At 51.1% G+C, this 17527-nt stretch overlaps 1 protein-coding gene across 1 annotated transcript; it reads right to left on the bottom strand.

Annotated features, from left to right (window-relative positions):
• Window positions 1–257: 257 nt before the first annotated feature.
• Window positions 258–17473, bottom strand: CTNS (cystinosin, lysosomal cystine transporter). Its single transcript, XM_006138685.3, has 11 exons — window positions 17348–17473; window positions 11767–11849; window positions 10405–10483; window positions 9236–9320; window positions 9017–9120; window positions 7791–7922; window positions 3982–4081; window positions 3771–3890; window positions 2741–2911; window positions 2224–2341; window positions 258–1213 (listed from the first exon to the last, which is right to left on the bottom strand). The coding sequence occupies exons 2-11, from the start codon at window positions 11828–11830 to the stop codon at window positions 1080–1082; spliced, it is 1107 nt and encodes a 368-aa protein (XP_006138747.2). The 5' UTR covers window positions 11831–11849; window positions 17348–17473; the 3' UTR covers window positions 258–1079.
• Window positions 17474–17527: the final 54 nt, after the last annotated feature.

Consider the following 17527-nt stretch of genomic DNA (forward strand, 5'->3'; position numbering starts at 1 on the left):
AGGTTAAAGTGTAAGAATGTTCAACTATGTTTGGAAATTAACTGTCTTCCTTCCTTTGCACCAATACTTGCAGAGAAAGCAACTCAGAGCAGTGGAGCAAGAGACAATACTTAAGTTTTATTCCCAATTCACCATCCTGCTGCATTGCCTTATGCTAAGGTCTTGTTATGTAGAGACTGAGTTCTTTACCTGGGAGGTGCTATGTGAGTATTGTACTTATCAGCTATGTCTTGCTTACTCAGGAAAAAGAAAAACACTTGAAGACTAACACAAGTTTTAATCATTAGGCTATTGAACAACATGATCGGACTTGCATAGAATACAGATTGTTCCCCTTGCATCAACAGCCCAGACCTAGGCACTTTAATAGAACCCAATACAAATAACCTGACAACTTAGTAATAAGTATTTAGAAATTTGGTCTCCAGCACTAGATTTAAAACCTTTGCTGAAAATGCTCAGTGGTATAAAGTAGCAGAAATCACATTACGTTTTTTTAACGTTTTAAGTGTAGCTGCTAGCACTCTGATAAGAACATGCTGTGATATTATTCTGATTAGTGCCCCCCTTCACCCACTGTACCTACATGTAATATTAAGAAGCTACTTGGTAGCCACAGCTACTTGAGTCACTGTCTTCCTTACAACTTGGTTTGGGAGAAGAAGATGAAGTCAGCAGCACATTAGAGTCTGCCTAGTCCACAAAAACTTGTTCCTTGGTCGTTATTAAAAAAAAAAGGCACCTGATTGGGTTTTTCACCTTCCAGTCATGTTCTGGCTCTTCTCTGGGGAAAAAAAAAACCTTCGCACCTGAAGGAAGCCCAGCTCTTACATACCCTCCCCACAGAAGGCTGTGGCTATCTTTGACCAATCCATCTCAAGACAGGCTGGCTTGGAATTAGCTTCCGGTGTTGCAAATGTTTTCCAGTTGCAAGGGTTAGGATAATGGAATATCCGTTAAGGCATTTGGCATTAAGCAAAACTATTTGTGCTGGTGAGCAGTCTGAAATTCTCCCAGCCCATATAGAGGTAAATTTATGGCCAATAGATCTACATTATTGCGTCCATCTGGGTAAGGCTTTAGGAGTCCAAAGATTCATATACCCGTGTTCTATATAGACAGTAATGCTGGATGATGAAGACTATGTCAAAGATGATGGAGAAAAAGCCCAGTCCAAACTTAGTTGGATCTCCAAAGATTAATTTCCATTCATCTGTCCAAAAAAGGAGAAGATTACTACTGCAGATTACTAAAATGGCTTATTTTTTAACAGCACAGGCATTATTCAGCTTTATAGTCTGATTTCACTACACATTGTTCAGTTAAAAAATCCCATGTCAAAGTAGTCTTTGCTGCTGTAGAGTTACCTATAGCAACTGTGTAAATCTACTATATATTTGAAATAGCTAGATTGTCTATCTGTCCATCTGCTTGTTCAAGAACTAAGTGGTAAGAGCTAGTTCACTATACAGCTTCCTCTTAAAGCAAAGTGAGGGTTTGGTTGTGCCACAAAAAAATGGGATGTGCCTAGAATGAGAGAGCTTTTCATAAAACCCCACAGGGGACAGACCCTATCAGTAGGCAGGTGAATGTAGCTTGCTGGGGGGCAAATCCTCTTCCACCTCCTGTCTGGGAGTGCCCTAGCCTCCAAGCCTCCCAACCCCCAGGTGCCGGATTCATAGGGTGACACTGCTAGCTGTTCCCCCTCATCAGGGAGGGGGGAGAAGTGCACAGTTTGCTACATTCTTCACTCTGGCTAGGAATCATAGGGAGTAATGAACATGGAGTTGCCCCAGTAAAGGGATATGCATGCACTCCCTCCCCCGGCTGTGCCGGCTGTAACGGCCATGGAGAAGTGCTTCTCACCTGGTCCCAAAGCTGCTGCAGTGAGACGGGGCTAAGATGGTCCTCTTTCTCCCCAGGGCAGCCTGCACACTGAACCCCTCATCCTCAGAGCATGAAGTATGTACACTTTCATTTTATTTCTCCACCCCCCCCCAAAAAAAATTAAAATTAATTGTTTTAAGAACCTGCACACTACAAGGGAAATCTAGTAGCTTATTAGAAGACAGCCAAATATTTATCTTTTACCACATTTTTATAGCACTGATGGCTCACAGGCCACCTAGATTTGGGAACAACCCTTAGTGAGTGTGGATTGGAAGAAAGTGATTTGTGGGAAAAAAATGCAGGCCACAAAAGGAACTTCAATTCCAGACTTACCATTGTTGTAAGACTGCAAAACCATCTGAAGGAGACTGAAGCTTCCACCAGTAAAATCTAGCAACACATTTCCAATACTCCACCCTTCAGTACTCTTCCGCCGAAAGTTCATGTATGCCTACAAGAGAGGCGCAGATGGGAGTCAGATCAAATATGCTTCATACTTTTAAGTTTTGCCTATGAAAACTATTTGATCTGCAGAAAAAGGAAATTGTATTCTACTCCAGCAATACAGAATTCTGAACTTATTTTGCCCTCAGATAAGCAGACTGACCTTTCGATGCCTCAGTCAACCCCAGCTGTAAAACAGAGCCTGGCTGGTTTAACAGACTAAAGTTTTCAGATATTGCAAAAGTACTTGCATGTTTAGTAAGCACAAAAGCTACTAGTTATGATCACAATTCTAGGATCATATGTACCACCTTTAACACACAAATACACCTTTCCAAATCGCCTCATATTAGTAGAATGGCACCTTGCTACACCAGAGTTAGGAGACATTAGTGCCCATTTTTACCTGTGGAAAATATTTTATCAGTGTCATTCCCAGTTTAATGTAAGAAAAGAAAAATAAGAACTGTAGCCATGTGATTGCTCCAGCTGAAGCCACAAACAATGTGGTAAATGTGAAGATCCATGCAATCACCAGCAGCCCAATAGCAACTCTGGACACTTTTTGATTAGCTCTCTGAAAGACAAGACATTTTATACTTTTAGAATTCATTATACCCAGATCTCTCCCACCCCTGTTGCCATAGGATGCACAACAACATGCAACCAGAGCCCCCCATGGAACCATCTAAATTGACCCCCCTCCTTCTCAAGTATCCTCACTCTGTTGTAGTATCATAAGAGCTTGCTCTAGGTTTGTGACAGTGCAATTTCAGAGTCCAATTACCATGGGAATGCTGTTCAGAATGTTAGCACCCAGGAGAAAGGAGCTACAATCTTTCTGTAATATTTTCATGGGAGATTTGTGGAATTGCTTGCCTTAATTTAGGACTGAGTAAATCTGTGGGGCTTTATGCTCTTCTTTGCATTTGAGAGATGCCCAATGACTAGAGCAAGAGAAACCTCCAAAATCACTCTTACTGCACATCCTGACCTTTCGTGAAAGCACCCCATTCTGGCAGAAGGGGAAAAGAACAAAGACGCACACACGGGAAGAACAGACTTTCACAACTCAGTTATCCAGAAGAGGTCTGAATATTTTTGTCATTGAGCATGTTCACTCTCTGGCTCATATTTTGTAATTGAAAAAGGCAGTGAACTCAGCACAGGAGTGGCACCCCAGAACTCCCAAATTCTAAACTGGATTCTGCTGCTCCCCATGGCTCTGGAAGAGAAATACAAATTGAGCCTCCATCTTCCCTGGTATGGCAATAGTATTCTCTTATCTGAGAGGGACGTAGAGAATTTATGTAAGTGACATACAAATGAAGAGCCCTATAATTGATAGCTATTCTATAATACCCAGCCTCAAAGTTTAAACATAAATCCACTGTAATGCCTTGATTTCAGAATATAAAAGTATCAGACAAACCTACCTGATATATACAGCACTGAAATATTATAAAGAACGTTACAGCTAGTGCATGGAGACTGAAAAACACATCATTGCTGTCCACAGGGTTCACTCCATTGGGGTACTGGCGTAGGAACTGCTCCTGAGTATTAAAAACCGAAGCAAGTTAGTTGCAGAACAGAGTTACATCAGCTAATGAAATATTTCACTGACAAAATGACAAGGGTGCTTACCTGGATGTAGGGAATCCAGAAAAGCCCCACATTGAATACACTGTATGCTATGAAGCCAGTGAGGTTTAGTGCTAGGAAATCAAAGCTTAATCCAACCACACTAAAAAAGAAAAAACAAAAAACACTTTACATGTAAAAATTGATTTACGGAGCTATCTGGCCAGTGACAGAGGGACTGACATTCTGACAATAAAATATTCTGATTTAAGGGCTTCCTACATTTACTGTCACAAGCAGAAATGTGACCATATTTCTTTATAAAGAAGTAATTTGTATGGGGTGAGGGTTGCCTCTTTTAAATAGATTAGTATGTGAGTGGTTTTTAAGATAGTTTACTTTCAAAAAAATGCATGTTGTCCATCTCAACTCCCATATAACTGCAATGAAGGAGATTACAGCATTTTACATTATATCCAAAACCAGAATCATTACAGCCATCAGAAGGAGTCCATCCCGGCTGCCCACTGCTCTGTTCTCACACTTCAGGAAAGAATTTTTAAAAACTTGTGGAGACATCATTTGTTTAACTCACTAAGACAAAGAACCTCAAGTCAGAGGCAAGATAACTCCTTGTTAAAGGCATGCATTCTAAATGGATTGGTTAGAAATACAAAGCGGCTTCTATAACAGAGAAAATCTTTTCTACCATTACACCATCTAGACCATCCCTGAGGGGTGTTTGTCTAACCTGCTCTTAAATGTCTTCACTGGTGCAGATTCCACAAACTCCCTAGGCAATTTATTCCAGTGTTTAACCACCCCGACAGGTAGGAAGTTTTTCCTAATGTCCAATCTAAACCTCCCTTACGGCAGTTTAAGCCCATTGCTCGTTGTCCTGTCCTCAGAGGTTAACAAGAACAATTTCCCTCCCTCCTCCTTGTATCAGACAAGATACTTGAAAGCTGCTATCATGTACACTCTCAGTCTTCTCTTTTCCAAACTAAGGTGAGGAACCATTCTCTGCCCAGGTAGTCAGAGCCAGACTACCCCTCCCTCTGGAAGGAGATAGGTGGGACAGGACATATAACAGATCCCCTAGCTCAGCTGGGTCCCAGACACAGAGGGAGACACAGAGAGACAGTGAGAGGAGGAGGAGGAGGAGGAGAAGAGAAAGAGAGACAGAGACAGGCAGAAAGCAGAGGAGAGCAGAGAGAGGGAGACAGGAAGAAGAGGGGAGACAAGACCGACGTTTGCTCCAAGCTGCTAATTTTGTTTCCGAGCCTAGAGATGCCCTGCTCACAGACGAGTCCGTCTGCAGGGACTGCCACTGGGCACCTATTCCAGGAGACAGAAGATACCCCTTAGATCCAGGAACATCCCAAGGGGAAGGTAGAAAGTGACACGGGGCAGGCAACTCCAGTCCACCTATGATGCTGCCTGAAACACGCTGACAACTCCACCAGTTAGGATTCTGAGCTAAGCCCCAGTTGAGTCCCCCGCCAACACTCCACTGTAGACCAGGTGGCGAGTGTCAGCTCTGGCAGAGAGTTGGGCTACTATGACAAACTACTTGTTAGTCCTGGCCTTGCCTGCGGGTCTGAACCCATAGACGGCTTGTTAACCCCTGCCTAAGCCCCAGAGCCCATGGTCTCCTTGGTGGCCCAGCGCCTGCCTAAGGGCCAGAGTATGTAGATTATTGTGGTTCTGCCCCATTAGACTGGTCTAGATGCCAACACCTGATCCACTAATTCCTCTTGACCCCGGGCAGCAATCCTGATGGTGCAGTGAGTCAGAGCGGCCTCCCTCAAGCTCTGAAGGGGAGGGTGACCACACCACCACTACAGTGAGCGCGTGTATTATAGAAGTGTTTAAAATACAAGTAACTTATCCACATAGCAACTGAAATGAATGTGATTGAGATGGGGGTAAACTTTACAAAAAAACACTTTGGTGATTTGAAAATAGGTCTTTGGTTCTTAAGTCAACCAGCCAATTAGCCCATCATAAGATGGGATTTTCAGGTCTCTCCTACACGTTGGTCTTCTCTCCTGAGCTTCCGGTCTCTCGCTCCGTGTGTCTCTCTCCCCTTCTCCTCCTGTCTCCACCTCTCTCTCTCAGCTCTCCTCTGCCTTCTGCCTCTCTCTCTTTCTCTTCTCCCCCTCCTGCCTCTCACTCTCCCTTTCTCTTCTCCTCCCCCTCCTGCCTCTCACTCTCTCTCCGCTCTCCTCTGTCTCCGTCGGGGATGCATGCTCGTTCAGGCCCCGCCCCCCTTTGCCTCCCGCCGTGGCGCTCAGCTGACTTCTGCACCGTTCAGCCGGGCCACCGCGCGGGAACAAGCAGCACAAGTGGCTGTTTGGGGTCCGCACTCCCTGTGCTGCATGGGGGAGCAGGGCCTGGACAAGTGTGCATCTCTCACATCAGGAAAGGGTACCAGATTCAAAAGGAGGAAAGCGGAGCTGACGCGGAGGAGACGGAGGACAGCGAGAGAGAGAGAGAGACTCAGCAGGAGGAAGAGAAGAGAAACACAGAGTGAGAGGTGGGAGGGGGAGAAGAGAAAGAGAGAGAAAAGGAGAAAAAGGCAGGAGGTGGACGAGAGCTGAGAGAGGGCGAGGCAAGAGGAGGAAAAGAGAGGCGCAGAAGTCAGCTGAGCGCCACTGCGGGAGACAATGCCACCCAGAGGGAACAGCCAGTGTTTCAGCATTACAGAGTCACAGAAATTGGACTACTATATATATATATATATATATATATATATATATATATATATATATATATATATATATATGAGATTAGGCATATAGGAAAAGTTACTCTAGGGTTACGTCTGCACTGCCGTCTTTTTGCGCAAGAAGCCTTGTGCGCAAGAGTTTTTGCGCAAAAACTTCTCATGCAAGAGCACATCCACACCTCAAAGCGCATCGCTGAAGTGATGTGCTTTTGTACAAGACAGCGTCCACACTGCATGAATACTCTTGCGCAAGAAAGCTCTGATGGCCTTTTTTGCGCATGAAACCCCTCTGGAGCATCCACACTTGCCTTTTTGAACATTAGCTGTAGCACAGAAAGGAGTTATGCCTTGCAGAAGGTTTACTTACACCAGCAAAAGTCCTCTGTTCTGCCATTTTACTTGCGCAAAAGCGCATTTGAGGTGCGGACGCTCCGCAGGTTTTTGCACAAAAACGACCTTTTTTGCGCAAAAACCTTGCTGCAGAAATGTAGCCTACGTGTTTAACATGCAAAAGAAACCTGCAAACCAACAATACGCACTCCCGCCATGCCCTGGAGTAGGCTGTATAGTTTGCATATCTGTACAATGCCTAGTAGAATTAGGCTGCAGTCTCTAGCTGTGAAGTTTACATCATAAATAACCATTCATTTGAACAGATGACAAGTGTGGAGTTAAACAGAATTGCGATTGGGGAAATTATTCACACACATACACCCCTCACTCCAGGAGGCAGCGGTACTAGTGAGTGTACTTCTCTGAATTGTTAACTCATTTATCATCTACAACTTTGCCAGTACGCTAATGAAACTGTTACAGGAGCTCCCTCTGGTGGCAAGCGTCCATTATTGTGCTAAAAAAACGCTTAGTGATGGATCACTTTTCCAGCTGGGAGAATTGTTTTGAGGTTTTTTTTTTTTTTAATTTTGTAGTGACTTTGATTGCAGAATCAAGACCTGAGCTACACATGTGAACTGGTGCTCACTGACTTCAATGCTACTTTGCAAGTGTCCATCTGGGCAAAACCAATTCCAGGGTCAGCGCCTTGGAGTAAATACTGTCAGTTGTTAGGAAAGTAACCTTGTTGCAAGCTCAACTACTTTACCCACAAGAGACTTCATTCACTTCCAGTGAATCTCCTTACCTTTTTCGTCGCCAGTTCTCAAAAACCTGAGGGTAGAAGGAAATCGACCAGGCGAAAAAATAGATCCAGCCGATCACCTGGTCTATAATTTTCACTATGTTACTATGGATCACTTGGAATCGAATCCTTGGGCTGCAAAGGAATTTGCACTCAATCAGTTTTTAAATTATGAATAGACTCTGTGCTTCTGCATCAATCATGCACCCTCAATTCTAATGTGTGGGGCAGAAAACTCAAGTCAGTTTCTCAAAAAACATAGGGCTGGTTTTAGTAGAGCAGTAATAAAGCTTTCCCCTTTTCCCCCACACACCATTGTGGGTTTTAAGGTTTCCACCAATCTTAGTGATGTCTCACCTACCCTCACTCTTCCTCTGTTCCTTCATATTTCCTCCTCCCTTCCACTATTACTTCCAGTCCTCTTAGTATGTTAGTGTTGTGCAATAGCAGGGTTTTACCCTCATGCTCTGCAAGCCAAGCATTGTGATCTGGCTTGTCCCGTGTTCCTGGATGTGTCATGATGTGGGTAACAATAGACATGATCAAGACACAGAAAAAAGCAGAAATGAAATGAGGAAGTGGCAAGACTGTGCGTTATCCCGTGGAGCTGCGGCATTAACGGTAACAAGCATGTGCAACTCAGCATTCCCCATCACACCCATTTGATCTGATACCAAGGAAGAGAGTTCCACCTGTGAACACATGACTCTAAGAGACTCCTTAAGCAGGAAGATGTGTGGATGTGCTAAGTACTTGGGGCTTACACTGGAGTTAGTGAAAGCTGTGAGTATGCAGAGGAGAGTCAGGCTGTTAGCATTCCAGGATATTTCAGACTCAGAAATGTGTGAGCAAGACAGACAAAGCAACAGCTCATGCAGTTTGGACACCATTCAGCCCTAGCTTGAGTCATGCAGACTCTGAGATGCTTCTTGTGTGTGGTTCAGATGTTGCCGCTGAACCTGACCTAAGAACAGCTAGGATTTTAAGTTTCACGATTCAAAGATACATACTGGATAAAGAAGCTACCAGTACCAGTTCAGTTATCTCAATTATTATTGGGGGGGGGGGGGGGAGGAAGAGATTACTATGTTGATGTTAATCAAGAAAACTAGCAGTGTAATTAGGATACTGGGAAATGGTGTGGGAGCAGGAGAGAGAGAGAGATGATTATACCACTTTAGAGAACAAGGAGTTGCACATGTTTTGGGTTGAACTGTAGTTTAACTCACCCAGTTTGGTTGGAATTATTGGCAACAAGAAAAATGGTAACTTGTCCAACATCTTTCGCTTTCACTTGAAAGCTTGACTTCTTTAGACCTGTAGATAATATTACCTGTCAAACAAGGAAAAAAAGGCTACAAGTGTAATTATTCACATTTTTAAATGTGGTCAGACTATGACCAATTGTAAGCATTAGCAGAAGGTCTGAAGCCAGTTCTGTTACTCACTTGATCAGGTAGTTCAACAATGGTTCCATTTTTTGATGAGTATGTGACATTAAATGTTATCACCAATGTCTCATTTAATGGGGCACTGTGAAGATAGACAAGTCAAATGAAGCCTACAAATCCATGTGTTAAAGGAGGTTTCAGGCCTTCTGAGAGAATTGGTTCCACACAGCTCAGGCAATATTGTTTTGGAAAGACCACATATAATAACTGATATTTAATCACTTGTGGCACCAACATTATATCCTACTCTAGAAACAGATACTGTCCTTTACCGACTGATAGACCAATCTGAACTGGACAGAACTAGCACGTCTCCCTTTATGCAACCACTAGTCAATTCTAGCAGGGGTTTGAAAGATGGATAAACACCTTTTGAAGTCTGGTATTTCCCTATTCTTCCTCCCACTTTGGAAGCATCCCACCAATCCCCAGAGAAGACTGCAGAGGTGAAGTCTCCTTCCTTCTGCCCCCCTCCTCCCCAAAATCATCTCACATTGAGAAGGAAGTAGAGTATGGCATTTAAGGGTCCTTCTAAATAAACTTGTACCTGAAGCACGTTTTTGTTGGGCTCATAATAGCTAGCGCTCGAAGAGACAAGAGTCCATCTCTCTGCAAACGCAGAATTCAATACCCCAACACAGGCCATATAATATTGGATATTATATCTAGCCAAACTAATTGGTACAAAAATACAGAATGTCTGAGCTTGTACCCAACAGTGAATTTTCATCACCAGGAAAGTCAGTAAGAAGCCTATGTACCAGGACTTAAATGGAACACTACACACAGATGAAACTCACCCTAAATCAGTGGTTCTCAGCACATCAGAGGCATTTTCTACAAACTATGTCTATGGGGGTCCATGGAAAGTTGCCAAAGAAAAATGGCTTTCAACCTCTGGATCATGGACTCCCACGGGTCTGCAGACTAGGTGTAACATTACCAAAGAAGTACACACCTCCATTTGAAATTGAAAAGAAAAAAAAAAAGGTTGAAAACTGCTGCCCTACATACATAAAGCCACCTTATCTTTCTTGCAAATCTAGTTTGTCATCTTAACTAGTCTTGTCCATTCTCGATTCTGGCCTGATGACTGTGGTTGTAATAAGATTGTGCCAAAAGCAGTCAATTAAAGGAAGAGAAACAAACTGCTGTTCTAACCTTACCTTAGAGTCACAGTGATATTTGTCTCACTACCATTTTCTAATGAAACTACTTCAGGGACAGAGAGCATAATGGCTCCATCTGGAAAAAGAAAAGGAGAATTAAGCTTAATTATAGCTTGTAGAAATCTGTATTCTTCCTGAAAAGAAGCCATTTGAGAATGCAAACCAGCTAGACAAATTCATAGGTTTGGTTAGCAGGAAATGTTAGTGTGGGAGACAGCTGTGTCTTGTGACAGTGTGAAAGAAAACTTTAGCCCTTTTTCAAGTGACTGAATAATTTGCAACTTGTATAAGAAAAAATACAGACTGAAAACTAAGTGGGCAAAACAATAGACTCCTGGAACAAATACCTTATACACATGAAATTAGAGGATATTTTAAACACTAATTATGAAATTCTAATTTAAGTGTTTCTTGCTGTGATCAGCAATGGAGCCTAGCTATCTTTAATAATTAGTGATGTAAAATTCTGGTTAATCAGTTAACTGGTAAAACGTTAGTGACCAATATGTGAAATGTATAAAAACAAAGAATATACACAGCTTATCCTGAAGGGGGGGGGGGGGGAGAGATGGATTTTAAATGCATCTTTTAGAAATCTTGTGTTAATATTGCAAGAGACTGAGTTTTGTTGTCCCATCTTAGTAGCCTATAGACCTCCCCAAACTTTTTCTCTGAGGTCTCCCCACTCCTTTGGCCCCTTCCTCAACATGCTATACAAATTCCACAGCCTGTGAAACAACTAGCCGGTAGATTAGAAGCCTGGGTTGGCATAAGGGGTAGCAAGCAGGGCAACTCCCCAGGGTCTCAAAGTTAAGTTGCTCCGGCATCAGCTTCAGCCCCAGGGTCTTCCTGTGCTGGGTCCCAACATGTCCAATACCAGCCCTGCTCTCTGGTTTATTTTGGCAGACTTCTTGAAATTTGCTTGCAGCCCCTGAAGGGTACCAGACCCCTGTTTGAGAACCACTGTTGTAGGCACTTCTGGAAGCTCTAAACCACACAGCTGGCATTGACTGCAGTGCACTATGTAGCTTGCTGACCTACCCTAATGACTTACATCAATAGCAAAACAAGACACATCGTGCTGACTGGTCACCACAAAACAATCTGAAGATAGTTCCCAATACCACAACAGCAGTTGGAACAACTCTTTGAAAGCTGTTATACAAGCCAAGACCCTTATGAACACACCATTATTTCACATGGGTCACCTTGAACAGGAGACTATTTGGTTTCTATTACAGAAACCCTTTTAATTTACAGCCCATTGAGCTTAAAAAAAAAAAAAAACCAAAACACAACACAACCTACTGCTGATCTTGTGCAAGATTAGGTAAACTTCCCAGTTGGGAAGACACTTACCACAGAGCTTTAGCAATGAGAGCGAAAGACACAACCCGGAGAGAAGTAGCCATCTTTTCACCATCCTGCTAGTCTTCAGTTGGCTACAAGACAAACAAAAAGAAATTTTGTTTAAGCACCTGTACGATTTCAGCCACAGAGCAACCCGGTCTGTCACCTTCCTTCTCCCCAGCGCCCTGCATCACTTCATGTGACCCATCGCCTTGCCCAGGCCATCTTTAACCCACATCCAGCTATCCCAGGGCTAGCCCAGACTGCCCCTCCCCTCCACACCCAGCCCTCCACTTAGCCAAGGCACCTTCAGACCAGTTTGCCAAACTCCCACTTACCCTCCCCCACTTGCCACCCTGCATCACTGTCTCTGTTCCCCCCACCATAACAGGGGCCCAGAGCCCCTCCTCGCCACCCTACCTACCCGCCCCAATGCCAGGAACCCATAGTCTCCCCCACTGCCCTACCTACCCCCCCCCATGCCAGGAACCCATAGCCCCCTCACTGCCCTACCTACCCCCCCATGCCAAGAACCCATAGCCCCCCCACTGCCCTACCTACCCCCCCCATGCCAGGAACCCATAGCCCCCTCACTGCCCTACCTACCCCCCCCCCCATGCCAGGAACCCATAGCCCCCCCACTGCCCTACCTACCCCCCCATGCCAGGAACCCATAGCCCCCCCACTGCCCTACCTACCCCCCCCATGCCAGGAACCCATAGCCCCCTCACTGCCCTACCTACCCCCCCCCCCATGCCAGGAACCCATAGCCCCCCCACTGCCCTACCTACCCCCCCCATGCCAGGAACCCATAGCCCCCTCACTGCCCTACCTACCCCCCCCCATGCCAGGAACCCATAGCCCCCCCACTGCCCTACCTACCCCCCCGCCCTACCTACCCCCCCCATGCCAGGAACCCATAGCCCCCCCACTGCCCTACCTACCCCCCCCATGCCAGGAACCCATAGCCCCCCCACTGCCCTACCTACCCCCCCCATGCCAGGAACCCATAGCCCCCCCACTGCCCTACCTACCCCCCCCCATGCCAGGAACCCATAGCCCCCCCACTGCCCTACCTACCCCCCCCATGCAAGGAACCCATAGCCCCCCCCACTGCCCTACCTACCCCCCCATGCCAGGAACCCATAGCCCCCCCACTGCCCTACCTACCCCCCCCATGCCAGGAACCCATAGCCCCCCCACTGCCCTACCTACCCCCCCCATGCCAGGAACCCATAGCCCCCTCACTGCCCTACCTACCCCCCCCCATGCAAGGAACCCATAGCCCCCCCACTGCCCTACCTACCCCCCCCATGCAAGGAACCCATAGCCCCCCCACTGCCCTACCTACCCCCCCCATGCCAGGAACCCATTGCCCCCCCACTGCCCTACCTACCCCCCCCATGCCAGGAACCCATAGCCCCCCCACTGCCCTACCTACCCCCCCCATGCCAGGAACCCATAGCCCCCCCACTGCCCTACCTACCCCCCCCATGCCAGGAACCCATAGCCCCCCCACTGCCCTACCTACCCCCCCATGCCAGGAACCCATAGCCCCCTCACTGCCCTACCTACCCCCCCCATGCAAGGAACCCATAGCCCCCCCACTGCCCTACCTACCCCCCCCATGCCAGGAACCCATAGCCCCCCCACTGCCCTACCTACCCCCCCCATGCCAGGAACCCATAGCCCCCCCACTGCCCTACCTACCCCCCCCATGCCAGGAACCCATAGCCCCCCCCACTGCCCTACCTACCCCCCCCCATGCCAGGAACCCATAGCCCCCCCACTGCCCTACCTACCCCCCCCATGCCAGGAACCCATAGCCCCCCCACTGCCCTACCTACCCCCCCCCATGCCAGGAACCCATTGCCCCCCCACTGCCCTACCTACCCCCCCCATGCCAGGAACCCATTGCCCCCCCACTGCCCTACCTACCCCCCCCATGCCAGGAACCCATAGCCCCCCCACTGCCCTACCTACCCCCCCATGCCAGGAGAACCCATAGCCCCCCCACTGCCCTACCTACCCCCCCCATGCCAGGAACCCATAGCCCCCCCACTGCTCTACCTACCCCCCCCCATGCCAGGAACCCATTGCCCCCCCACTGCCCTACCTACCCCCCCCATGCCAGGAACCCATAGCCCCCCCACTGCCCTACCTACCCCCCCATGCCAGGAACCCATAGCCCCCCCACTGCCCTACCTACCCCCCCCATGCCAGGAACCCATAGCCCCCCCACTGCTCTACCTACCCCCCCCATGCCAGGAACCCATTGCCCCCCCACTGCCCTACCTACCCCCCCCATGCCAGGAACCCATTGCCCCCCCACTGCCCTACCTACCCCCCCCATGCCAGGAACCCATAGCCCCCCCACTGCTCTACCTACCCCCCCCATGCCAGGAACCCATTGCCCCCCCACTGCCCTACCTACCCCCCCCATGCCAGGAACCCATTGCCCCCCCACTGCCCTACCTACCCCCCCCATGCCAGGAACCCATTGCCCCCCACTGCCCTACCTACCCCCCCCATGCCAGGAACCCATAGCCCCCCCACTGCCCTACCTACCCCCCCCCCATGCCAGGAACCCATAGCCCCCCCACTGCCCTACCTACCCCCCCATGCCAGGAACCCATAGCCCCCCCACTGCCCTACCTACCCCCCCCATGCCAGGAACCCATAGCCCCCCCACTGCTCTACCTACCCCCCCCCATGCCAGGAACCCATAGCCCCCCCACTGCTCTACCTACCCCCCCCCATGCCAGGAACCCATAGCCCCCTCACTGCCCTATCTACCCCCCCCCATGCCAGGAACCCATAGCCCCCCCACTGCCCTACCTACCCCCCCATGCCAGGAACCCATAGCCCCCCCACTGCCCTACCTACCCCCCCCATGCCAGGAACCCATAGCCCCCCCACTGCCCTACCTACCCCCCCCATGCCAGGAACCCATAGCCCCCCCACTGCCCTACCTACCCCCCCCATGCCAGGAACCCATAGCCCCCTCACTGCCCTACCTACCCCCCCCATGCCAGGAACCCATAGTCCCCCCCACTGCCCTACCTACCCCCCCATGCCAGGAACCCATAGCCCCCCCACTGCCCTACCTACCCCCCCCCGCCCTACCTACCCCCCCCATGCCAGGAACCCATAGCCCCCCCACTGCCCTACCTACCCCCCCCATGCCAGGAACCCATAGCCCCCCCACTGCCCTACCTACCCCCCCCATGCCAGGAACCCATAGCCCCCTCACTGCCCTACCTACCCCCCCCATGCCAGGAACCCATAGCCCCCCCACTGCTCTACCTACCCCCCCATGCCAGGAACCCATAGCCCCCCCACTGCCCTACCTACCCCCCCCATGCCAGGAACCCATAGCCCCCCCACTGCCCTACCTACCCCCCCCATGCCAGGAACCCATAGCCCCCCCACTGCCCTACCTACCCCCCCCATGCCAGGAACCCATAGCCCCCCCACTGCCCTACCTACCCCCCCCATGCCAGGAACCCATAGCCCCCCCACTGCCCTACCTACCCCCCCCATGCCAGGAACCCATAGCCCCCTCACTGCCCTACCTACCCCCCCCATGCCAGGAACCCATAGTCCCCCCCACTGCCCTACCTACCCCCCCATGCCAGGAACCCATAGCCCCCCCACTGCCCTACCTACCCCCCCCGCCCTACCTACCCCCCCCATGCCAGGAACCCATAGCCCCCCCACTGCCCTACCTACCCCCCCCCATGCCAGGAACCCATAGCCCCCCCACTGCTCTACCTACCCCCCCATGCCAGGAACCCATAGCCCCCCCACTGCTCTACCTACCCCCCCATGCCAGGAACCCATAGCCCCCCCACTGCCCTACCTACCCCCCCCATGCCAGGAACCCATAGCCCCCCCACTGCCCTACCTACCCCCCCATGCCAGGAACCCATAGCCCCCCCACTGCCCTACCTACCCCCCCCATGCCAGGAACCCATAGCCCCCCCACTGCCCTACCTACCCCCCCATGCCAGGAACCCATAGCCCCCCCACTGCTCTACCTACCCCCCCCATGCCAGGAACCCATAGCCCCCCCACTGCCCTACCTACCCCCCCATGCCAGGAACCCATAGCCCCCCCACTGCCCTACCTACCCCCCCCATGCCAGGAACCCATAGCCCCCCCACTGCTCTACCTACCCCCCCATGCCAGGAACCCATAGCCCCCCCACTGCTCTACCTACCCCCCCATGCCAGGAACCCATAGCCCCCCCACTGCCCTACCTACCCCCCCCATGCCAGGAACCCATAGCCCCCCCACTGCCCTACCTACCCCCCCATGCCAGGAACCCATAGCCCCCCCACTGCCCTACCTACCCCCCCATGCCAGGAACCCATAGCCCCCCCACTGCCCTACCTACCCCCCCCATGCCAGGAACCCATAGCCCCCCCACTGCTCTACCTACCCCCCCCATGCCAGGAACCCATAGCCCCCCCACTGCCCTACCTACCCCCCCCATGCCAGGAACCCATAGCCCCCCCACTGCCCTACCTACCCCCCCATGCCAGGAACCCATAGCCCCCCCACTGCCCTACCTACCCCCCCATGCCAGGAACCCATAGCCCCCCCACTGCCCTACCTACCCCCCCCAATGCCAGGAACCCATAGCCCCCCCACTGCCCTACCTACCCCCCCCATGCCAGGAACCCATAGCCCCCCCACTGCTCTACCTACCCCCCCATGCCAGGAACCCATAGCCCCCCCACTGCTCTACCTACCCCCCCATGCCAGGAACCCATAGCCCCCCCACTGCCCTACCTACCCCCCCCATGCCAGGAACCCATAGCCCCCCCACTGCCCTACCTACCCCCCCATGCCAGGAACCCATAGCCCCCCCACTGCCCTACCTACCCCCCCATGCCAGGAACCCATAGCCCCCCCACTGCTCTACCTACCCCCCCATGCCAGGAACCCATAGCCCCCCCACTGCCCTACCTACCCCCCCCATGCCAGGAACCCATAGCCCCCCCACTGCCCTACCTACCCCCCCCATGCCAGGAACCCATAGCCCCCCCACTGCCCTACCTACCCCCCCCATGCCAGGAACCCATAGCCCCCCCACTGCCCTACCTACCCCCCCCATGCCAGGAACCCATAGTCCCCCCACTGCCCTACCTACCCCCCCCATGCCAGGAACCCATAGCCCCCCCACTGCCCTACCTACCCCCCCATGCCAGGAACCCATAGCCCCCCCACTGCCCTACCTACCCCCCCATGCCAGGAACCCATAGCCCCCCCACTGCTCTACCTACCCCCCCATGCCAGGAACCCATAGCCCCCTCACTGCCCTACCTACCCCCCCCATGCCAGGAACCCATAGCCCCCCCACTGCCCTACCTACCCCCCCCATGCCAGGAACCCATAGCCCCCCCACTGCCCTACCTACCCCCCCCATGCCAGGAACCCATAGCCCCCCCACTGCCCTACCTACCCCCCCATGCCAGGAACCCATAGCCCCCCCACTGCCCTACCTACCCCCCCCATGCCAGGAACCCATAGCCCCCCCCCCCCTCACAGCCGGGCCGCACGAGCCCCTTGGCGGGGCACTCACCGCCGCCGGGATGCTCTTGCGTCCTCCCCCCTCACGTGAGCGGCGGCCTCTCCTGCGCTCTGCCGGCTTCCGTCTCGCGCGCCGTAAAGCCGCAATGGCCGCGCCCTGCCGCCATCTTGGGTGTGGCGGCTGACACACACACACACACACACACACACACACACACACACACACACGGGG

The sequence above is a fragment of the Pelodiscus sinensis genome, chromosome 21 (assembly GCF_049634645.1).
Source record: "Pelodiscus sinensis isolate JC-2024 chromosome 21, ASM4963464v1, whole genome shotgun sequence".
Taxonomy (NCBI): domain Eukaryota; kingdom Metazoa; phylum Chordata; order Testudines; family Trionychidae; genus Pelodiscus; species Pelodiscus sinensis.